We start from the raw sequence: 24,234 nt of genomic DNA, 5'->3' as shown, positions 1-24,234 counted from the left end.
CTAAAGTTAGAATAATCAAATAATTGATTTCTTATTGCTTATAAGACATTATATTTTGGTTATCATATGTTTTTATATCTTTCCAGAATGATCCGGTGATTCCAGCATTTCCAGATCTTCATCTTTCTCCAGCAGCAATCTTGAAAGAGTTGTCAATATACTTTCAAAAATTTTCTGCCCAAGCTCGTTTTCTTACTCTTCCAGCTCCACATGAGCTTCCACCTCGTGAAGCACAAGAATATCCTTTTCTGTTTGCCTTTTGGTGTTTTCTCCGACTGGGCATGAAAAGTCTGATGCTTTAGTTTAAAGAAAAGTACATTAAAACTTTATCAATGCGATTTTTATGCATGCTCCTTTCTTACAATGTGATAAAATGCTCAAAATAATTTGCACATTCCATTTTAGGATCATATTACATTATGGGGTGTTTTCTTATTTTCTTATTGGTATTTTGTTTGCATCCCCATTACTGAAGCAGTTCCTATTTTCATCCCCTCCCACCCTCTTTTCGAGGTTTAACAATGTGGTTGAGATTTCAGTACACATTTGGGCAAGTCTTGACAATAATTTACATATCAGAGACATTACCTTATCATCAATCACATCGGAGCAATCCGTGCGGACCATGACGATTTCACCATTCGGTTTGCATCATCAATGAATCAGGTTATTCTCTTTGTCTTACCTCTGCCCTCTCCCTGTCCTAGATGCATTAATTCTCCGAATCAGGTACTTCCAAAATGAGCAGTGAAGAATCAAACACCACTTGAAAGCTCGCCCTTGGAAAATGACAATGAAGCCAATGATGACTCTTGGTAAACATAAAAACTATGAAACAATAGACCCAAAATCAGAGATGAATAGAAGCAATATGGGAGGATGTTGAAAAAAAGCTCCAGCCTAACAGAAAAATTACCAAGGAAAGAAGCAAAACTGAGCATTAGACAACCAAATAGAACCATTGAAATCAAATCGCAAAAAGAAGCAGAAGTACTAACGGTGATAGAAGGCTTAGATTGTCAAGGCTATGGTGGTAGAGGCAGAATTTTGTGGAAATGTGTCACCCGCTCCTTACTTAGATTCTTATGGAATGAAAGAAATAGCATAATTTTTTCCGATAAGGGTGCTTACTTTAATTCTTTCTGAACGGTTCTTCATCCAGCCTCTTAGTGGTGTACGAATTATACCAAATTCTTTTGTAATTATGGTCTTTCCTAATTGATATGTCCGAGTGCACCTCCTGATCCTTTTTTGTTTTTGTTTTTGCTCATTGTATAATCCTCTTGTGCTATGAGCTTTTGTCTTATTATTTATGAATACATGAGGCTGTCTCCTTTAAAAAAAAAACAATTTGAAGGCTCTTATACATTAGCTTTTTGGGGAGGTCATCTCAACCCCTTTCCTTTAGGTTGTGTATGTTTCTTTTTGTTGGAATATACATCCTTGTTCCTATCCAAAAAAAACAAAAAAAGCAAAAGTACTAACGGAAAATAATTAAAGACCTCGAATAAGTGAACAAGCAAGGATAAAAATGATTTCCTTGTGAATACATGGGGAATATGGAAGGCTTACAAGTAGAAGAAATATGTGTACTACCCTTATTCACTCACATTAACTACTGAATTACTTTGGGCCCCTCACACAAAATTCTTCGTTGACTATTCTATTCAGGATATTTTTGTGGTTTGCATTTATCTGTGTAATCTTGTAACTACAACATTTTATAAAACCATCTTAGGTTGGCCTAGTGGTAAAAAAAAGAGACATAGTTTCAATAATTAACTAAGAGGTCACGGGTTCAATCTATGGTGACCATCTACCTAGGAATTAATTTTTCACGAGTTACCTTGGCACACAAATGTAGTAGGGTCAGACAGGTTGTCCCGTGAGATTAGTCGAGGTGCGCACAAGCTGGTTTGGACACTCAAGGATATAAAAAAAGAAACTACAACGTTTTAGAGAGCTTTTATATATGGAAATGTTGAGGTTCTTATGGAAGTGTCAACCTTGTTGAGATATCTGGATGCATCTACTGATCCTAAGCTCTTAAGTTCTTGTGTTCATTTTGCATATTATGTTTCCTTGTCATTTGAGCAATAGTTTTTTTACATTTCATTATGAAAAGTCTTGTTTTCATTTTAAAAAAACAAATAATGGAAATCCAACCTCCATAACTTCTGATAACTTCTAGAAGAGAATGACTCATCTTTAACCATGGTTCAACCGTAAGATGAAATTTTCCAAACTAATTCCGTTTGCCATCCAAAAATTCGGAATCAATCTCCTTATTAGTCTTAATAAAGCTTTATCATCCAAATATGGATTAATTGAGATGGAGCCCTGAAAGAAATTTCCAAGAGTGATCATAATGTTGACTCAAGAATAAAACTACTAGCACTGTGCATAAATTTAACTTCTACATTTCTTTAATCTTGTCAGTACTAGCATGATGAAGTTCTCTTCATAGCAAGCCACAAATGATGAGAAAGTTCTCAAAGAAGCCTTTGTATAAATAATGCTTCTGGTTGCACTGAAACTTTAATTGACCTTGAACATGCAGCTTCTGCTGTTGAAGTCAACAGAGAACCCAGATATTGAGTGGTGCAAAGATGTCAAAGGAAACATGTATGACATGGTTGTTGAAGGTTTTCAACTCCTGAGCAGATGGACTGCACGCATTTGGGAACAATGTGCATGGAAGTTCTCGCGTCCATGCAAAGATGCTATTTCTTTCGAATCTCATGAAACTTCGTCATTCTCCGACTATGAAAAGGTTCTAAATTTTCATTTTTTGCAGTAGCAGCTATCCATGTGTCAATATTCACTATTTGGCTTGTTTGTAGACCTTAGTTTGTCTTTTGATTATTTTATCATATTTTCACCTAGATTTTTCATATTTCAATCCTTATTTTCAACCTGATTGGTTTAAATATTTCCTCATAATATCAGGAGTTAGCATGATTAGAATTCTTGGATTGTAGTGCTGTAAAACAATTTTGAATCTTTGATATGTTCTCTATCCTAAGCTTATTGCTTTTTGAGCTTTTGACCTTTTTCTCTTGAAGTTATAATACCCTAATTAGTTGAGTTATGCTCAAGTTGACAAATCTAATGTTATTGGAAATCCATTATTTTTCCTCGTCTCTCTCTTATGCTTGTCTTTTTGGAGTGTTGGAAGTAAGCTACTGGTGATTTTTTCTTAGGAGATAAAGGAAGATCTTTGGCCTGAGTTTTATCAAAGCCTTGTGTTGGAGAAGAAATATATGTTGTCAACAATCAGAAGAATAGCAAAAAAGGAAATAAAAAAAAAGAAATTGCGAAGATGTAGAGGGTTCAGTAAGCAAGACAATAGAAAATTAAAGATAAAAAAAAAGTGAAAAAACTATCATCTATGGAATTGAAGACATTTAATTTTTTTAAAATTGTTGGAGAAGTTGAGAGTCCTACATTGAAAAAACCAAGGAGACTCATACTCCATATAAGATAGATGGGCTACTCATTGCCGATTGGTTTTGAGATGGAACCCCATGCTATCAAGTTTAACAAAAATATCATTAAACAAGGTCCTCTGTTCTCTATGCACATGTCTCATCCCATGACAGGGGTCTTCACTTTCATTTCTTTGTCTTTTTTTTTTTCCTATCTAAATTAGTTCAACTTTAAATAAAAGTTGAGCTTGATTTAGATTTAAAGGTATAAGTCAACTAAATTAACAATTAGCATAAACAGTATTAAATTTGCATTTGTTTGTTTGTTTTTTTTTTTTTTTTTTTTTTTTTTTGGTTATTTTGTTTCTTATATTTTGAGCATTAGTTTCTTTTTCACAACTTCAATGAAAAAAATGTTTTCATTTTAAAAAATGAATATATAGCTTTCACTGCTTTAATCCAAAAATGAATATATAGCTTTCACTGCTTTAATCCAAAGCAACTTTGGCTTGGAATTCAAAAGTGGATGAATGAGTAATTGAGATATATTTCTTTTGAAAATGTTGGTAATGACCCAATGGAGGTTGAAAATATAAATACCTTTTACCAGATCTTACTAGAATATGAGCATCTAAAGATGACATGATTGATAGACTCCTCTGCTGAGGGAAAAAATTGATGGCATGAAGGATAAGGGACTTTCTTTTGCAAAACTTCTGAAGTATTACCATGTTGAGACAACCCTTGGTGCAAACCTCATGCAAGAGGCAGCGGCCTGGGGTATTATCACCTCTATGTAATTTAAGGCGTGACTTCAACCACACTCTGGTCTAACTGTGCCTTCGAGCAGTATTGAAGATATTACTGCATGGTTTGACTCCTAGTTTTCTAGTCTCGAAAGAACAAATCAATGGCATATTATTGTTGTAACAAGTGAATACCATTCTTTTATCTCCTTACTTCACTACTAAAAAAATACTTCAATTTTCTACTGCATCTTCTTCGCCATCTTCAAATTTCCCCCATCTTCTACTTCATCTTTTTCTTTGATTTCTTCTTCTTCTCCTTCAATTGTTTTGGGTTCGATTTAAGTTTTCCACCCATGCTCTAATCTTTAGCATGTGCTGCAATTCAGATGAGTCAGAAGTCAAACTACTCTTATTTTCTTGTGATCCAACTTAAGAAATAGTCGATACATTTTCAAGTAAAAAATACAATCTGAATCGTTTTTGGTTGCATTTCATTTTGATCATACATGTTTTTTAACATCACTATTTTTAAACATGAGTCTCTTTTAATTATATTATTTCATTTTCTTAGCCCACACAACTATGCATTTTAGCTTTTGGTTTGATGACTTGCTTATCTTTTGATGTTTTTCTAGGTGGTGAGACATAATTATAGTGCAGAAGAAAGGAAAGCCCTTGTTGAGCTGGTTAGCTATATAAAGAGCATTGGGTCAATGATGCAGCAGTGTGATACTCTGGTAGCTGATGCTTTGTGGGAAACAGTTCATGCTGAGGTTCAAGATTTTGTTCAAAACACATTGGCCACCATGTTACGAACTACCTTCCGGAAGAAGAAAGAAATTTCAAGGTGGTACTCTGATTTCCTTGGTTTTAAACAAAATTTTGTTCCATAATGTTTCTTTTAGTTAATTAATTAATTTTTTAAATTTTTGGTTGATTAAAAGTGAGTGAAAATTTTCTAAGGATATAAATTTAAACAGAATCTTCATGAGAGAAAATATTTGCAGGTAGGAATAAGGAAGATCTTCCTTTAGTTGGTTGTAAATATTATTTTCATCAATTATAAGAACAGAATTATAAATCATGACATAGAAGTGTATAGTTGAGACACAAATTTGTGTGATTTCAGCAGTTGAGTGATTTTGTGTCAAGGTGGAAAATATGCAAAATTTCTTGTGTTTGGGGTCTTTTTTTTTTCCCATATTTTCGCTTCAACTGTGCTTTCTTTTTTTAATGCAATATTTTTATATGTAGTGCACATCACAAAATAAAAGTCTGCACCTTTTTGTGCACCTTGTGCCTAGGTAGGCTCCATAGGGCCATTGCACCTTGGGCATTTAAAAACACTGCTCTCATCTTGAGGTACATTTTGAGCTTTGAAACCACTGCTATCATGAAGGACAGTAGTCAGAGCTATAGAGAAAATTGTCACAGTAAACACTTAAAAGGCAACCCGGATGGAATTCAATTCTTCTAGTAGTCCTTTTATCCATATACCTTCACAAATGACATGTGCTAAAGCCCTAGCGCCACTTCTGGTAACCTCATTTTATTTCATTTGTACTAAGACTTAGCAAATTCTGAAAATCAAGCAATTCTTCATCCTTAAGAAAGTAATGGAACATAAATTCCAGGAAAGATTACCACTATTCCAATAGTAAGAAACCAAAGTGTTAGGAAGAAGTGATGATTTGAACAACCGATGAAAGCAAAATTTCAAAGAAGAATCACAAACCCATAAGTCTAACTAAAAAGAAACACTTCTGCCATCTCTAAGCTTGAAGGACGCTAGAGACTAAACATGTTTCAAATTTTGGAGATGCTAATACATGGGGTACGAAGACTTAAATTATATCTTTTTGAGGCGTGCTATGGCAAATAACAAAAAACTGATGCCATGAAAATTTTGGATCACTTTATGCCAAAGAGAGCCATATTTTTAAATTTTAAGACACCAATGCCAAAACCACCATCATCCTGAGCTTTAGAAACTGATTCTACTAAATGAAAAATCTTGCTGCCCTTCTTTTAAATTACATTTGACCCACCAACTTAAACTCATGGGTGAAGGAAAATTTAATATTATATCATCTACCACATCCCACACTTTATGAGCTTGAAGTATGAAGACTTAGTAAGTGGAAAATGATATTAATTGGGGAGAAAATAACATTACAGGGGTTTGACCCCTCCTAGACCACCTTGCTCTAAGATTATCTTGAATCACCGATTGACCCAAAAGTTTAAGTTTATGGGTAAAGAAAAATTTAATGTTATATCATCTAACAACTTTTGAATCTTTCCAGAATGCAAAATTCTTTTTCCCACGGACTGGGAGGCAATAAGAAAATCAACATATAATAAAGGAAGATTTTATTTTTGTTCCGCTTAGTTTTGGTTCTTTAATGTGTTGTATTTTAAGCATGAGTCTCTTTTCATCTTTTTTTTTGAAAAGGAGACGAACTTCTTTATTATTAATAAACTCAAAGTACAAGAGAGCTATACAAGGAGAATAAGTGGGAAGCCAAGAAATGGGAGAGAGAGAGGATCAGTAGGTGCACCCGGACATCTTATTGACACCCCATAGCACCCTCATCATATCCAAAATACAAAGAACGAGAGTAATACTACGGTCATGAAAAGACCAAAGTAACAACAGAAGCTACCTACAGTAGATAGTCTCTTTTCATCTTCTTCATGAAAAATTCCATATCTTTTTCAAAAAAAATATAAAATAAACTGAGTCACACAGTGGTGTTTTAAGCATGAGTCTCTTTTCAGCATTATTGCTCCAAAAGTTCCTGGCCATCAGGAAGGTACACTTTTTGTTTTCTTGATGGCCTTAGTAATGAATAAATTATTTGAATCAGTTGTCTCTTTTCTAAATATGATGAGTGTTTTTTTCTTCATTACTTGTCTTCTTTTAATCCTTTTTTAATATCATTTTTTTTTGTTTGGGTTAATTTCAAATGCTTTAATTATAATTAGATTGGAGTAACTTGTTAACTTGGTGTACAAACTTTTGGGTAAATTTTATTTGACATTATCAGTTTTCCAAACTTCTGCGATTATCTTTCAGGATTCTTTCTGATATGCGAACCTTGTCAGCTGATTGGATGGCAAATAGAAGCAAATCTGATTCTGAAGCACAATCGCAAAGAGGTGAAGAAAGTAAAGTGAACTTCTTTTATCCACGGCCAGTTGCACCTACAGCTACCCAGGTCTCTTTCACTTACCTTTTTTCTTGTTGTACTTTTTGAAATGAAAATAAAAAAATGATTTAAGCATAATATCCCACACGATGGTGTATGATGAAAGAAGTAAAATTCAGATAGTGTGCCTTCTCAGATCATAAAATAGCTTACTTTGGCTTGCTTAGGACTTTACCTCTATTTGGGGTGGCATGGTTAATCTTTTTCCTGGGCCTCTTTCTATGAGGTAATCTGCCTGGCCTCTCTTTTTGGGATACTGTCATGCCAAGAAACTTACTTCTAAGTTGGGTAGATGAAGCAAATAATGCTCCAAAAGGAAATACTCACTTTGACCCAATTCATGCTTTCCCACCTTTCCACTCATTTCTTATTTGTCATACACGCGACCACCAATTTCCACTTATTTCCAAATTTATTTCGGGCGAAGTTACTTATGAGGAAGAAGACCTCGGTTTAATGGAACATTTATTTTATAGAAGATTAGCTATTGAAATACGTGAGGACTTGGACAAAATGAATGTGGCTGATTATTAAAAGATTACTAAAGAAATTAATAGTCATTGTACTAATTCAAGAATCTAGAAGAGACAGCTTCCATAAAGCATTCATAAAAAGTATCTAGCTCAAAAGATGTTGGCTGGACTTTTGCTGGAAGTTTTAAAGAGTTTCAGGGGACATTCTTACAAGGTGGGATGAAGGTTTTTTCAGGTCTGACGTTGCTAAAGCAGATTTCTCTTTGACAACTGGAGTAATGCGTTGAAGGCAGTGCTGGCAAGATCTTGTGAATCAGTATACTGCATCGAGTTCCTCTGGGCATTGGATTGCATTGGCAAGACAGTCTTGACGCAACTGGTTGCATCTTCTTAGCTTTCTCTTTCTCTTTCATCTTGAAGATTTAGGTGTGCAAAATTTTAGATTTGAGTCTGCTAATTTTGAGAGAGAGTTTAACTTTTTCTTTGTATTTAACTTTCTACTAATGTATTGTCTTTGAGTGGCTTTGATTAGCTCATTATTTTCTGCTCGGGTTCGTTTTTAGATTTCCATCATATTTATGTTGCCTAAGTATAGTCTATGTTTAAGTTTTAGCTTGTATTTTCCCCTAGTTCTTTTTGCTCTTAGTATAATACTCTTGTACTTTGAGCTTTAGTCTCATTATCATTAATAAAGAGGCTTGTTTCCGTTTTAAAAAAAAACCATGTGTAAGCACCAAATTTCCTATCCTAACGAAAAACATCATCTCTGCTTACCATGAGCTTAACCTCTTGTCTTATCGGGATCAAGGTACTGGAGATGGCCCAATTGGGTGGTCAGAGGCGAACAGAGGCAAACAAAGGTTGGGGGCATCGGGTTTGTGGGAGAGAACTTTTTCATCCTAGACCATTACTTTAATTCACTTATTCTTAGCTAATAGCTACAACTTTACATTTGACCTTTTTTTACCTCTTTGAGTTCAACATGTGAGGATTCAAAATTTTCACTTTTTGGTTGAGATTCTGATGTCTTAACTAGTTAAGTTCAAGATTTTTTTTTCTTTTGTTTTTATATGTACTTTTATTTTATTTTTTAAAAAATAAAAACTAACAAGCTTGAGGGTAAGTTAGATTACTTTATTTTGTTTTAGGTTCACTGCTTGCAATTTCTGATTTATGAGGTGGTGTCTGGTGGAAACCTTAGAAAGCCGGGAGGGCTTTTTGGGAATAATGCATCTGAGATTCCCATTAATGATTTGAAGCTGTTGGAGAACTTTTTCTACAAGCTCAGCTTCTTTCTTCACATATTTGATTATACAGGTATATTCTGCTACTCTTTGGCACATACTTCATAAGGATATAGATCCATTGGTTCACATTCTTTTTTTTATTTTTTATATTGCTGTACCCAAAAAAAAGAAAAAGCCGGTTCATCTTTGCATCTGAAAAGTCATGGTAGTGTTATTACGTTCAAATTTAAATGACTCATTTCAAATGGTTTTTTTGTTATTTCCAAGTCTTTCGTATTTTTTTCTTTCCGAAGTCTTTTGTTTGTAATGGTTTCCTTTATTTTTCATAGATCTTCGTTTTTTTGTCAGATTGTGGAAATGTTGGTGTTATCATTGTTTTCTTTTGTTTTCGTTTTATTGTAGTTTGGAGCGTTAAGTCTCTTTTCATTATATCAAAACTTCATTTTCTTTCAAAAATAAAAATAGAAATGTTAGATGAGCGATTTTCTATGATCCTCATGGTTAATTATTAATATTACTATTCTTTTGCAGCTACTGTTGCAACATTAACAGATCTTGGATTCTTATGGTTTAGAGAGTTTTATTTAGAGACTTCTCGTGTTATTCAGGTATGGTGTTCATGGTTACAGTACTAGCTATATTATTGACGTAAGTTAGCACATTCAGCTTGTTGACATGGTGAGTATGAGTTTAGGGAGAATCTCAAATCAGATGGAAATATTTAATTATTTTACATCTATCTTTTAAATTCCGTGATTAAATTTAGTGATGTGATGTCTGTTCTCTTATTCTATTTTCTTTTTCTTTAGTTATTTGTTCCTAAAGAAAAAGTTGTGCTGTGGATTAAGATTCTTTTTCTTCCCACAATGAAGTTTATTTTCAAAACCTCTTCAATACCATCACAGATTTTGAAGTGGCATCCAGCCTGAACATCAGTCGACAGTCGTCACAAATCTGAACATTAATCATCATGCAAGCTGCCCCATTTACCCAGTGATTTAAGAAAAATGGGGTTAATGGGGTAATATTCTAGGTTATTCCATTTTTACCCCACTGGCCACTTGTAATAAAATCTATAAATAGGAGTCCTCCCTTCTTGTATGAAACAACTCTTATCCCTAAAATTTAACCCAACCCTATAAAACCATTTGAAAGATCGAAACAAATCATGGAGTTCCAAACCGCTCTCTACTTTACTACATACATTTTTATTTTTCAATGTAAATTTATTTGCTTTATCTATTTTGAAGTATTAAATCTATGAAAAAAAATCAAGAAAGAAAACAAAAGAAAAAAGCGATCCTCATGTGCTATTGTCCTACTTAAGAAAATTTTATGTCATTTTTTCTGTCATGTTGTGTAATGTCCTGTGTCTGTGTCCATGCTTCTTAGATACCTATTAGTTTTTAAAAAAAAAAAAATTCTGTTTCCATAATGTTCTATAAGCCTTTTAAAACTGTGAAATCCTTGCACTGGAGGGTATTAGAATTTATTGTTCTTTTACCATTTCCCCTCCAATTTTATAGCAACCCATTCCACTGTTATAATTTTTTGCAGCTTAAATTGTTCCTACTTCATAGAACTGCGCAACATTCATAAATAAGGTGACCTTTTCATTCTTTTTCCTGCTTGCAGTTTCCTATTGAATGCTCCCTTCCATGGATGCTGGTGGATTATGTCCTTGAGTCTCAGAATGCAGGCCTTTTTGAGAGTGTTCTATTTCCACTCGACATTTATAATGATTCAGCTCAACATGCATTGGTTACTTTGAAACAACGTTTTCTCTATGATGAAATTGAAGCTGAGGTTTTCTCTCTTATAATTCAATATTTGAGTTTTGACAGCAGTGATTTACCTCAGAGGAATTCTCTTTCATATATCATGTCTATTCCTATATTCCAGGCGTATGTTGCACCCCTTGACCTATGTATGGTAAAAAGAAATTCAAGAAAAGGAAATCTGATAAATATGGAATCTATAAACAGAAGGGTTTACATAAAGAAGAGAGATAAGTTCAGGAGAGTTGAGGGCATGGACCCAAAAGAAACAGGCTTTGTGGATGAACTATGCATTCTCATATTTTGTCTTGCATTCCTTCGTATTCAAACCTTTTTTGGGTTAATGTTGTAGAATGCACTTGGGCTGGACTATGCATTATCATATTTTGTTGGAAATACATATGTTGTGTGTATGGAATCTAATGACTGATTAGAACTCAAAAAATAGCTGTTGTTGAAACACAATTTATCTTTTCAATAGTCAATGAACTCTTTCCATCTGAAATGAAGAGCAAGTGTGGATATTAGTTCAGTTTCTTTGCAAATTTTGTCCATGGGATTTCTAGACTACCTCCCTTTGGGAAATTACCCAAACTCATTCAATCCATATTTGCCTGATAGGGTTCTATGCTATGCCACAATTCTGAAGACTCAATCTCCCTACCTGCATCATGTGCTACATAGTAGTTGTATGTTGTTTAACCAGAATGTGGACTGATTGATAATGTATACTTGAATTGCGATTATGTCCAAGAACACATTGGGAATCTGTAGTGACATTATAAACTTCATCAGTATTTTCCTTTGCATTGATGTAAAGACACTTTAAGCATTTGAGACATATTTGCGTAATCACTTGTACTGTACCTTGTTATTCATTTTTTTTTTAGATCTTTCTGACATTTCATTACTATTACTGCCTAATGCCACCTGTCTGTTGTCTATTATAGGTCGATCATTGTTTTGATATATTTGTCTCAAAACTATGTGATTCAATCTTTACACATTACAAGAGTTGGGCTGCGAGGTATGTGCTGCTCTTTGGATTAGACACATGCTGCTCTATGAATGAGAAGTAACTTTGTGCTATTGCCAATTATTGCAGAGAACTACTTGATTCATCTTTCTTATTTGCCATAGACAATGGAGAAAAATATTCTGTCCAAGCTATGAGGTTTAACGCCCTTCTAAAGATCACTAGAGTGAAGGTAAAACGTTTTCTAAAGCTTACAGATTTTTCTAAATTTAGGATTCATTTTCCCCTTCACTTCCTTCTGCCCTATGATTGAGACTATCATGTGGGAAATTGTCTATGCTTTCTCTTGGTACAGTATAAAAGTATAACTATTACGCATATTACGCATATGCATCATAATTGTTTAACATTGTTATCCTTTTTACATTTTAACCCTGTGACAGGGTACCACATGATCAAATATGTTCTTGAATATGGATTTCTCAACTAATAGTTTGTTTCTCATGTATGTACGTATTAACTTGGTACTTTAAGACATTTATATTAAATGTTTCCTATGTTCAAATTTCTGTGTTAAACAGTTACTTGGGAGGAGCATTGATTTAAGAAGCTTGGTTGCCCAAAGAATGAACAAAATTTTTCGAGAGAACCTAGAATTTTTATTTGATCGGTTTGAGTCTCAAGATCTTTGCAGCATAGTGGTAAGTAGTTTCTTTACTCAGTCATGATTCAATTATGCATGTTCTTTCTATGCTTTCTATTTGTTAACAAAACAAAAGTAAATCAATGTGTTTCAGGAATTGGAAAAGCTGATGGATGTCCTTAAAGTGACTCATGAATTGCTGTCCAAAGATCTTTTAATCGACTCATTTTGTCTCATGCTAAATGAGATGCAAGAAAACCTTTCTCTTGTGTCATTCTCTAGTCGATTGGCTTCCCAGGTTAGAAACATCTCTTTTCTTGAAAGGAATAACTAATTTTTCTCTTCACAAATTTTCACAAATTTCCACTCGACTAATCTTTTCAGAGGTTTTCTTTTAGTAAATGAACGACGTACTTAAAGTATAGAATGAAATTGGGGATTAAGCACAATAGTGTTATGATTAAACACATTCAAGAAAACCTCTCTCTTGTGTCATTATAATTAAGCACAATAGTGTTATGATTTTATGTCATCAATGATCTTTATTCACTGACAGTTTATTATCAATGAAAATTTTGCTTTTCTGAAATTTAATAAGGCATCCTATTTAGGACCTCCAATTTTGCTCATCATTGGTGGTTTCTTTTTGAGTTTTTTCCTGCTTGATGTGTGACAGTCCCTTCTCCCGTTGATCTCTCATTCACTACTTTCTTGAACGTGTTTTCTTCTTCCTTTTTACCTTTTTGGCATTATTTCAACAAAATGTTTTCTTATGAAGCCTTTTGTTAGTTGGCGTTGCTGATTTTCCAGAGAATGTAAGTAATTTTTGTTCATTGTTGACTACTTGTAGTGTAAACCTCTGTACCCCTTGCGTCTTTTTCTTAATTTCATTTCACATGCCTTTGGCTCATTGCACACTTTACTCCTGTTCTTCGTACTTTTCTATTTCTTTATCTTGATGGAGAGACCATTACTAATTTTGTGAACTTTTAGCAGAAGTAAATTTGCTTTATGGTCTAATGATGAGAGAAAATAATAACTAGTGAATGAATGGTAGCCTTTTGCCGGAGCAATAATTTCTGTTATGTAAAATGAACTTTGATATGATAATGGTGTTTTCACGTGTTTTTTCTTTCAGTTTTTTCTAATTTCATATAATTTTTCTTGTCAGATTTGGTCAGAGATGCAAAATGACTTCTTGCCGAACTTCATCCTGTGCAATACTACTCAACGATTTGTAAGATCATCGAAAGTTCCATCAGTTCCAGTTCAAAAACCATCAGTTCCTCAGGCCAAGCCTAGCTTCTACTATGGTACTCAAGTACGTTAATTACTATAGTCAATACATTGCATATCACTTATATATGAGACCATATTTGTATTCATTTGAAGTACCCGATTTGCTTGGGGAAAATTGTGCCCATTCTCTTTCATTAGCTATTCCCAGCAGCTCCAAACTATTTTTAGAGGCTAATCCAGATTTATTGGAAGTTAGTTGCACCCAAATTCAAGCCCCAATCCATTTTTCTTAGTCAATTTCTCATCATCCTCACCCTACCTAGTTTAAGTACTCCGAGTTACTTTGCATAACTCCAAACTAAAATTTCGGTGGGGCTCTTCAAGCAAAACTGATAAACTGATGTAGGAATTATAACTAATTGATGATTACCAATTAGCTCGCAGTTGGTTTAATCTTCTGTTTAAATTCTTGATTTCTAACCAACATCTAGTTAGTTGATTAGTTTTATTTTCTGTTAAAATTTTGTTATAACTATCCAGCTCTATCCTTCGTATAAAGAGGTCTTTTGACCTCCCTTTCAAATCAATAAAAGAAAAGAAAACTTAGCATTCTTGAATTTGTTTACATCAAAAACCCCTCTCAATCAATCAACAAGAAGGATGAACCTTCTTTCAACTCCTCTTCCAGCGTTGGTAGTGAGGAATAGGAGTATTTGGATTCATCAACTGAGCTTGAAAGTCAAAATCATTTTGAGCCTCTAGAAACAGATCTCAATGCCTATTTCAATGCGAGGAAAAGCCAAGATTCGCAAATTTGCCTTCTGCAACTCGTTCATGTCCCCAGTCTTGCGAAATACCAAATCATTTAATATCAATAGTTGATTGTGGAATTATTCTAATTTGATTCTTCAGCCGTTTATTGTATTCCTCCTCGATGTGGGTCCAACTTCAGTTTTTCTTGGATTTTCCTTCTTGTGGATGATGGCAAGTAAATCCTTCATGCCGATGCTGAAACAGTAGAAGACTTTCAGGAATACCCTTTGCAGGATTTTGTTAAACTGGCCAGCCTTTATAGCCTCACCACTTTGAAGTCCTCGGACAATATGTCTTCTGGATTAGCCCTCTGCTTCAACCAGTTTTCTGCATAAACAAGGATTAATCTTCGTTTGCTCTCTGCTGCCTTTCTGTTTTTATGTTTTGTATGGACAATTTATTTAAATTTGGCCTTGTATTTGTGGCTTTTTTGTTGTACCTATATTGGATAATAGGAGCCTAGAGTAAGGTTTTTTTTTAATATCCGCTTCATGGATTGATGAGAGCGCTAAGGGGGTGTCAACCTAGTTGAGATATCCAGGTGCGCCTGCGGATCCTCCCCCCACCCCTAAACCCAACTTTTGTCCCTCTATTTTTCAATATTAATGATAATGAAACTCGTTTCTTTTTTTAAAAGAAACAGTGGAAGACTTTTTCGAGCTTCCTCTGTATTCTGAAATAATATGGCAAGGTAACTTCGAGGCAGCCGGTTGCATCTTCTTGCGAGTTTTTAGTTTCGAATGGGTTCTTTATGAGAGAAATTTTCACTATGCTTTGTATTTAGATTTCTATGGTTATGGTTCTGTTTAGCTTGATCCCTTCTCTTTGGAATATGTTTTTTTAGCTTTTGTTGTAGTTGTAGACTGAATTTTTCTCTTTTCTCTTGCTCTTAGTGTAACACTCTTGTATTTTGAGCTTAAGTCTCTTTTATTAATAATAAATAAAGAGGCTTGTCTCTGTTTCAAAAAAAAAAAAAAAAAATCTAATTCAATCATCAATCTAGTTAGGCAGATTTGCTATTTGGTTTGGTTTGACATTTTTGTTCCCGCTGGAGGATTTATAGTTATATTTTTTAAAACTGATTTATATTTGTATTTAGCTGTTAATTTTGTTCCCATCATGTTAGGACTTGAATTCTGCTCATCAAAGTTTTGCACGGTTACATAGTGGATTCTTTGGGATGACTCACATGCTGTCCATTGCCAGACTTCTAGGATCTAGATCCTTGCCATGGCTTATTCGAGCACTTCTGGATCATATATCAAATAAGGTACAGCATGAGTTAGACATATTCATCCATGAAACAAACTTGTTAACATTCTTGCAATCTCAGAAAACGATATTATATATATGCATATGGTAGATAGACAGAGAAATATGCATACGCACACCGTTCACATATTGTGTCTGTTTTTTTAACGGAAATTGAACTTTTCATTGATATAATGAAAAACAAGTTTTGTGTTGAAAAATGCCTCCAAATGACCGTTCTAAAATAACTAGCTGCAGTTTGCTGTTTTCATTTTGTTTGTTTGTTGTTTCTTTTTTTTCTGTTTTTATATCCTTGTCATTGAGTAACCAATGAATGCTCGTAATTAGATGAAGATGCATAAGATAAAGTTCAATAGCTCGACAAGAAATCATTTTGCATCTCATTTTAGGAGAGAACATCCTTGTCCTTTAGTAACCTATGAATGGTTATAATTAATAAAGATGCATGACATTTTCCCTGTGAAGCACGGATACTTCAAAGTGTACAAATTCATGTTAGATGCATGAAATAGAGTATCTGATTTTTTAATTACTTTTTAAATTTCGGACATGAGCGTCTCAAATACCTTTTTTAAAGTTTTGGGCTGTCGGTGCCAGGGAAGACTTTGTGGTGTTGTTGGCGACTAGCATGGACGAAAATCACACACAATTCGTAAGAAAAATAGAACCGATGATGAGAAGAATAATGGACATTAAAAGGCGAGTTAAAAAGGGTTAAAGATGAAAAGACCCCACTTTGGGTGTTAAAGCAGGAGAAATAAAATGAAAACTGAGAAGTCTCAAATCACTCGCCTTGATATCCGCACAAGGCACAATTAATATAATTCTTTTAACTGATATTTAGTATAATTAACCCAACATAAGGAGAAATATTTATATTATTTAAAATAATTAATATAGTTATATTAATTTAATTAATATTGAAAATATTAATATGTTTAATACTAAAAATTATCTCTTCATGAAAGTGAAGTATTTAGGATTTGAATACTGACCATTTGAAGTTATTTGTTTGACTATTTTAGACTTGCTATTTATAATTTTATTTCAATATTATTTTATGTGTATATACACATACATACATAAGTATCTTTGATATACTCGGATCCTGTATCCATATCACTGGACGGTGTTTGTGCTTCATAGCATTTTCCTTGAGAGCTGAAAAATTGTCATCGTTCTAAGACATAAACTATGTACAATACAGTAGTATGGATTAATACTCCCACACCAACCTAGTAAAAATATCAGAAAAGGGCCCCATCTTGACAAGTAGCTTCAGCCTAATATTTCATGTTACCCTTTTTCAGATTGCTATACTTGAACCGATGATAGCAGGGTTGCAAGAAGCATTGCCAAGATCTATAGGACTACTACCATTTGATGGAGGTGTAGCAGGTATATCTTTTCTGTAAAGATCATAAATGTTGAAGTTTATGGTTTTCCTTTGAATTCCCCCCCCCCCCCCCCCCCCCCCCCCCCCCCCCCCCCCCCCCGCCCCCCCCCCCCCCCCCGATTTTTAGAGTATTTTTAGTTACATTATGTTTTAGCACTGTTATTCACATAAACATTACAACATTGCTCACAAGTGATGAAGAAATTTATTAAATAAGGAAGAACTTCTACAATAGCTAATTTCTAGTACCTAACAACTTAAACAAATCGGAAAACAGACTAATGTAACTATTAAGCAACTTGAAGTGATATACGTAATTATTTGCAATGAGTTCAGGTTGCATCAGATTGATCAATGAAAGTCTTAACTGGGAAGCGAAGTCAGAGCTCAGATTAGAGGTCCTGCATGGAATAAAGGAAATCGGAAGTGTATTATATTTAATTAGCCTTCTTGATATTGTGCTGGTCAGTATTCAAACCATCCATATTGGCAACTATTGTTCTCTGTTTTCATTTTGAAATTATGCAAAAATATCTGCTACATTTGCAATTTCTATTTCTGAAGCAAAGATTTTTTCTCAGCATTAGTGAATTACAGTTTCAAATTCAGAGTCGTATCTTGCAACTGTGTTAAATCCGAAAGCTATAGACTATTTTAGACCTTGAATTGATTAATAGGTTCTGGATCAGGTATTCAATATTCATCCTGGTTTATGAGTTAAAAACACATGACATTAGAAAGAAAAAAAAAATCTATTGATATGATGAAAATAGACAAGCTCAAAATAGCACAAATTACCAAAGAAAGGTTTCATTCCGATTTAGACACGTGTGGATAGAAAAATCTGCCTAACATTTAGAAAGAGACCACGGTGAAGAAGCATTGGGATGAGCTGAATGAAGTAGTCTAGCACGAATGTTTGATTAAAAATAATCTGGAAAAATCATCCCCCAAAGTAGACCAATTGAATCTATCATTTGATGAAGGAACTTCCAAATATAAAGATTGCAATCCAGCCCATAAATGCCTTCCTTTCCTTCTATATGCAATCTCATTCTTTAGGATAAAAATTTGAATTGCATTAGGCAGCAAATTCAGAGTCGTATCTTGCAACTGTGTTAAATCCAGCCCATAAATGTCTTTTTTGAGGTGGCCTTTATGAAACATTATGGCAGCAAATTAGAATGCAGTTTTTCTCCTGCAGCTCAAGTTTCATGTCGGTTTGTTTTCTGTGCATGAAAAAGCTTTCATTCTTGTTTTTCGATAAATTCTCTTTGTTCATCTTTACGTGCAGTGTTGGGAGGGGAGGGGAACAAAAAAACAACAAAACTTAGGAACATGAAAAACAAATTGTTAAAGAAAAATTAATCAGTCAATTTAATGGCTATTTTTTCTGTCATAGTAGAGAATAATTTGCAACTCACAGATGAATTGGTCATGTGATAAGTATCTCTTGAATCAATGATCTATGGAAATGAATTATTACAAGCTTGAGGATAGATACTAATTGTGCCAAGGATGCATAAAGATTATCAGATGATAAATTGGTTCATAGGAGTTGTGGAAGTGGATCAATTTTCCCCATATTTAAAACACTTGAGCAAACAAATTAAACTTAGATAAGTGTATTTGGAGTTTAAAGAGAGGTTGGGTGGTTTAGTGTTTCATTAATTGGAAGATCAAGAGGATTACTTGTGACGTGGGATGAAAATAAGATAGGTATTGGAGTACAATTAAAACATCTGTGAGTTTAATAGTAACTATAACTTTATTGAACCCACTAACCCAGTGAACAACCAAACCGAACCTCCTCCCAAGATCTCTTCAAGTTCTAGAATAGTCTACGGTTCTTCTCAGCTCTTGTAAACAAATTGAAGTTAATTATCACTTGAGATTAGAAAATACCAAAATGTTTGGTGTCCGCTAGATATCTTGACAAGCTTTAAATGTTGTGCGAAACAACTTTCTTTTAGTTAAACATGATGAACATACACTTCACAACTTTTGGTAAATGAGTATGTTCATTATATTTTTGTTATATTGCTAAATATTAGTATTTATATTATTTAAATATTTTTGTCATATTATCCTTTGCTATCTTTTTACCTTCTTCTACTTATATTCCCTTGTACACATGTGTATGTATATTTATTTCATAAATAAAATAATAGAATTTTGATTTCTCAATGTTCAACGTTTACGATATAAATGCTTAGACATACAAATTTACTATTTTTTTCCCCTTTATTAAAAATTGTAAGGGAGAGTTTGATTAAGTGCCTGTGTGTGATATTAAGCACCCTCTTGACGATGTAATAGTCTTAAACTTAGCAAGTCAACTTTTGGATGAAACAATTAAGAGGTGAAATAGACTTATGATTGTTGCCCATGATTGTATTTTCTATTTAGTGGTCAAACTTTTGAATCTTGTTATTGATCTCTTGATGACTAAAATATGAATGAACTAAAAGTTTCTGTCCTTCCTCCAAAAACCAGAGAGAATTAGACATCACGCACTTCATGCAGACAGCACCTTGGTTAGGAATAATTCCAGGTGCTGATGGGCAAATCTTGCATTCTCAAGATGGAGATAGCCCTATTGTAAACCTATTCAAGTCGGCAGCAAGTGCAATTGTTTCAAATCCTGGAAACCCTAATGGAATGTCATACTATACCATGTCAAAACAGGCTGAAGCAGCAGGTTTTCTACTATATCACACACAAACAACTTCTCTTTACTGTTCATTTGACAATTTCTACTATTTTGCCCAGGTTGCAACATTCCAGTTTTGTCAAAAATTAGAAAACAAAAAGCATGCAAAAATTGTTTGAGCTATTTTTGTTCTTTCTGATGGAATAGTGTATATATTCAAGAAAAATATTAAACAACATGAACAGAGCTACAAAGCAAAAGGTTTTTTTTGGCTGTTTTCACTTTTAGCAACCGAAAATATGACCTAAATTCATTTTCAAAATAAACAATTGGAAAAACTTTAAACAAGCCTTGTCAAGCTTTTCTTATGCTACAAAATTGCCAATGTATCTGCTCCAGCCTCAATTTTAGCAGTAATATTTAGTAAACTTTTTACATCCATTCTTCTATTTTTCCTCTCCTTCCTGTTTTAGTTATACTCAATTTTTCTGGTTTTGCAGATCTTCTGTACAAATCAAACTTGAATACTGGATGTGTTCTAGAATATGCACTTGCCTTTACAAGTGCTGCTCTTGATAAATACTGTAGCAAATGGAGTGCTGCTCCCAAGACTGGATTCATTGACATCACTACTTCAAAAGATTTCTACAGGATATATAGTGGACTTCAAATAGTGAGCCTCACTACCTTTTTTTCCCTCGTCTGGTTTATCTTCACTATTTTTTGCTATTTCTCTCTGGTTAACAGTATAATTGTTTCTTAAAGATAAATAAATAAACAATAATAATCCCAATGGCAAAGATGAACATTATTCATTGTATATCTTCTTTCAGTCACTTTCACGTAAGGTTGTGTTTTAAGTTAGTTTTTATCCGTGGTTGGTTTGTAGTAAACAAATAATCAGATTAGATCGTGTTTCTACACTCCTAATATTGCTTTAATTTCACTATCGTTATTTTATGTAATACTCCTCTTTAATTAATGGAATCTATGTTACACAATTGGTTAGTTTGCATGGTTTACTTCCTTTTCTAAAAAAAATTGTATGGTTTAGTTCATTTTCTATAGAGATTGAAATTTATTTAATGTACAATATATAGTTATGCCTTTCAAGCAGAGAAACTGATAATAAAGTTGCTAAACAAACTAAATTGTTATTTCAAATGGAATATGGAAAGACCAAGGATGCAGAATTCTACTCTCATAGCATCTTTTCATTTAAAACGTGGAATCACTTCATGCAAATTTTGATGAAACTTCTACATCTTCTTTTGAGTTTGTCTTTTGTAACTTATGATGAATATGTGCTATGAGCTTTTAACAGGCCGCATTGAGAAATCTTATTGTAGAAATTTTAGATGGTCAGAACTGCAAATACCGTTCTTCTTTTTTAATATATGTAAATGATCGCTAAATATTTCTTTCTGATATTATTTTACACGTATTCAAGGGTTATCTGGAAGAGTCTGCTCAAACACCTTCAAACAACCATGAACTGCTTGGTGATTCAGTAGCATGGGGTGGTTGCACAATTGTCTACCTGCTCGGGCAACAGCTACATTTTGAGCTGTTTGATTTTTCATACCAACTTCTGAATATAGCTGAGGCAGAGGATGGAACAGTTGTGCAAGCTCATAAAAGTTCGCATTATATTCAGGTTGGAAATTGTAGTTTTTTTTTAAATAAAATAATATAGACACAATACTTTTCAGTTTTGATGAAAATAAACTAATGCTCTAAAGATACGAACTTGACAAGGGCGTGAATGAAAAGAAAACGAAAAGATTACAATGGAAAAATAAAAGCAAACCAACTAAGGCATAAATCTTTAATAAAACATCCACCCAAGAGTTTGGAGAAAGATGAAGAAAGGTGCTTCGTTGATGACTTATACTGTAAATTTGCGCAATGGCCCTAATGACCAGTTCTCTTAAATCATAAGAACCAACACGTGTAGGTGGTGAGAAAAGATAATCCAAGAGAGAGGAGGCATCCAAATGGTAAAACCGATTCGGATAACAATGTTAAATGAGGAAAATAATTCAACAATGGATGATATACGAAGACAGTGATCTTTCCAGAATAAAATTCTTCGACAGTTGCACATTTGAAAGCTGTAGAACTCTTGCTGCCAAAATTTTAAATATTTCAGGACTTCGGTGTCTTGTTATAGAGTTCCAGAACCATACATGTTAGAGACAACTTTACACGAAAATGAGTAATGCATCCCCCATTTACCTTAATCGAACTTCGTAATATCATCAAAATCTAATATTTTTGTTTCTTGCTTAAAGTATGCATGGCTCAACTAGTATACAGATATGTCACTGACTAAAAAGTCTGTGGTACTAAAACATATTCTTGTTTTCTGTATTAATATCAAATGAAGACATTTGATCCTGAAGAACTCTTTTTAAAGCAACACGTTTAGATTTGTTCCCAATACCTCTATGATTCAGAAAACTAATTTCTCTCTGAATGGTCAATCCTATCATAAAAATATGATTATATCTTAACTTGAGGAGGCAAAGGGTGAATTTCTTTTTACTGCATTCCACTTACCTCCATTAAAGATGAAAGCTAGGAAGAGATTGGGATGATCTTAGCGATTGGTGATAATTATTGTGGAACTTCAACCGATTGTTATTGGACATCAACTGAGAACAAACTTTCAAAAGCATTAGCAAAAGAATTAACAACAAAAAGATCTGCTCTGTTTCCTCTAAAGATGCATCAAGTTCCACACTAATACTAATTTCAGATTCAACAACGCGAGTGAGGTACTGGCTCCTCAAGTGGAGAGTGTTACTAACACCCTTAATTAAGTTGAAATTTGTCCCTATAGGAGAAATTACTGATTGGATGGAGCAATCAGAAATTTCAACATTCTCTTCCTAAAATTTATTTTCAAGAAATATATTGAATTATTAATGAAGTGCTACATGATAAACCAATTCTAAGGTACTTGGGAACCTCCCACTTCAGCATACTAACTCAAGCCTTAGCCACTCAACTAATGTCTACCTTCACTCACTCATCCTCACTCTATTTGTAACAAGATTCAGTAGCTAACTTCCCATCTAATTACCCTTAAACCCTTACTAGTACCATACTAATCTACTTCTCTAGGTACCTTACAGTTTTCATTTTTCAGCTTAACGAACCCCTTTTTTAAGAGTAAACAAGTCTCTATTATTAATTAATAATTAAATAAAAGAGAGACAAAAGCTCGTAGTACAAGAGGGTTATACAATAAGCAAAAGAATTAGAGAGGTGGAGGTTAGCACCCCTTAACGCCCTCTATCATATCCATAATAGTGAAAAAGAATTAAGGATTGTCCTTCCTCTAGGCTGAAAATAGCCAATACAAAATAAAACAAAAGCAGTCAGCCCATTCAGCACGTATTTTTTTCCATACACATGTAGATATTAAATGTGACTTTGTGAATTGATACCTTGTTCATACTATTTATACAAACTCACCTTAGCTAGTGAAGAATGTCCAATGTTTAGCCTTTATCTAAGTTCAAGCATCAAATAGAATCTCCCAAAGTTATACAAACGCATACAATTTTTTTCCTCAACCAACATAAAAGGAAGTACGTACATGATTGAAAAGTTGTGCATTTCAACTGCTGGTGCACTAGGACGATTGTATTTGCCATGTTTTTCCTCATGACTTTGTTTCAGTTTTCTGCTTCATGAACCCGTTCTTCTATATGCAGGGGTGGGAGTTGTTAATAGAAGCCATGAAGAAGGCGAGAAGATTGAACAACCATGTATTCTCAATGCTGAAGGCACGTTGTCCTCTTGAAGACAAGATTGCTTGTGCCATCAAGCAGAGTGGAGCTCCTCTTCATCGTATTAAATTTGAGAACACTGTCTCAGCTTTTGAAACACTGCCCCAGAAGGGTGCCGTCAACTAATTCCATTGACTCCTACCTCTGCTTCTTCCTCTATGTGATAAACTTCTACTCATTTTTTGTTTGGCTTCGATATTGATGCAAATTCTTTCATATTATCAATGAGAATGATGGTGAGCTATAGCAGATTCTGATGTTTCTAAACCATATCTTTAGCCTTGTTTAAAAAAAGATGTTGTGGGAGTTTTGTAAGTCGATTGTTTTCATGAATTATGCTTCTTAAGTTGGTACTGTAGAGCACTTTTTTTGTAATATGATATATTTATTAGACTTATATCATTAATGTCTCAACTTTTATAATTATGCAATTGTCTTCTAGACATACCTCTAGTTAATTTTGTTTACTGCGATGATTTGAGTTATCCCTTAATTAATTGTAAACTTTGATCTCAACCGATATCTAAAAAAGTCATGATAATTTCCTTGTGTAAA

At 33.8% G+C, this 24,234-nt stretch overlaps 1 protein-coding gene across 1 annotated transcript in view; it reads left to right on the top strand.

Annotated features, from left to right (window-relative positions):
• The window catches only part of LOC101209997 (protein PIR), a 36,716-nt gene extending 12,611 nt beyond the window's left edge, over positions 1-24,105 (top strand). Inside the window, exons 11-30 of the mRNA XM_011661675.2 lie at positions 87-238; positions 573-666; positions 2,561-2,773; positions 4,813-5,024; positions 7,257-7,398; positions 9,011-9,179; positions 9,641-9,717; positions 10,745-10,915; positions 11,838-11,914; positions 11,993-12,095; positions 12,445-12,564; positions 12,661-12,804; positions 13,678-13,827; positions 15,685-15,828; positions 17,141-17,228; positions 17,563-17,690; positions 19,723-19,927; positions 20,380-20,552; positions 21,330-21,536; positions 23,605-24,105. Of these exons, the coding sequence (XP_011659977.2) occupies positions 87-238; positions 573-666; positions 2,561-2,773; positions 4,813-5,024; positions 7,257-7,398; positions 9,011-9,179; positions 9,641-9,717; positions 10,745-10,915; positions 11,838-11,914; positions 11,993-12,095; positions 12,445-12,564; positions 12,661-12,804; positions 13,678-13,827; positions 15,685-15,828; positions 17,141-17,228; positions 17,563-17,690; positions 19,723-19,927; positions 20,380-20,552; positions 21,330-21,536; positions 23,605-23,805 (2,970 nt within the window). The 3' untranslated portion in view covers positions 23,806-24,105. The remainder of the gene's footprint in view (positions 1-86; positions 239-572; positions 667-2,560; positions 2,774-4,812; positions 5,025-7,256; positions 7,399-9,010; positions 9,180-9,640; positions 9,718-10,744; positions 10,916-11,837; positions 11,915-11,992; positions 12,096-12,444; positions 12,565-12,660; positions 12,805-13,677; positions 13,828-15,684; positions 15,829-17,140; positions 17,229-17,562; positions 17,691-19,722; positions 19,928-20,379; positions 20,553-21,329; positions 21,537-23,604) is intronic.
• The last annotated feature ends 129 nt before the right edge of the window (positions 24,106-24,234 follow it).

Source organism: Cucumis sativus, chromosome 1, assembly GCF_000004075.3.
Source record: "Cucumis sativus cultivar 9930 chromosome 1, Cucumber_9930_V3, whole genome shotgun sequence".
Classification (NCBI taxonomy): domain Eukaryota; kingdom Viridiplantae; phylum Streptophyta; class Magnoliopsida; order Cucurbitales; family Cucurbitaceae; genus Cucumis; species Cucumis sativus.
The sequence above is the reverse complement of the archived record's forward strand: the minus strand, read 5'-3'. Positions and strand labels throughout refer to the sequence as shown.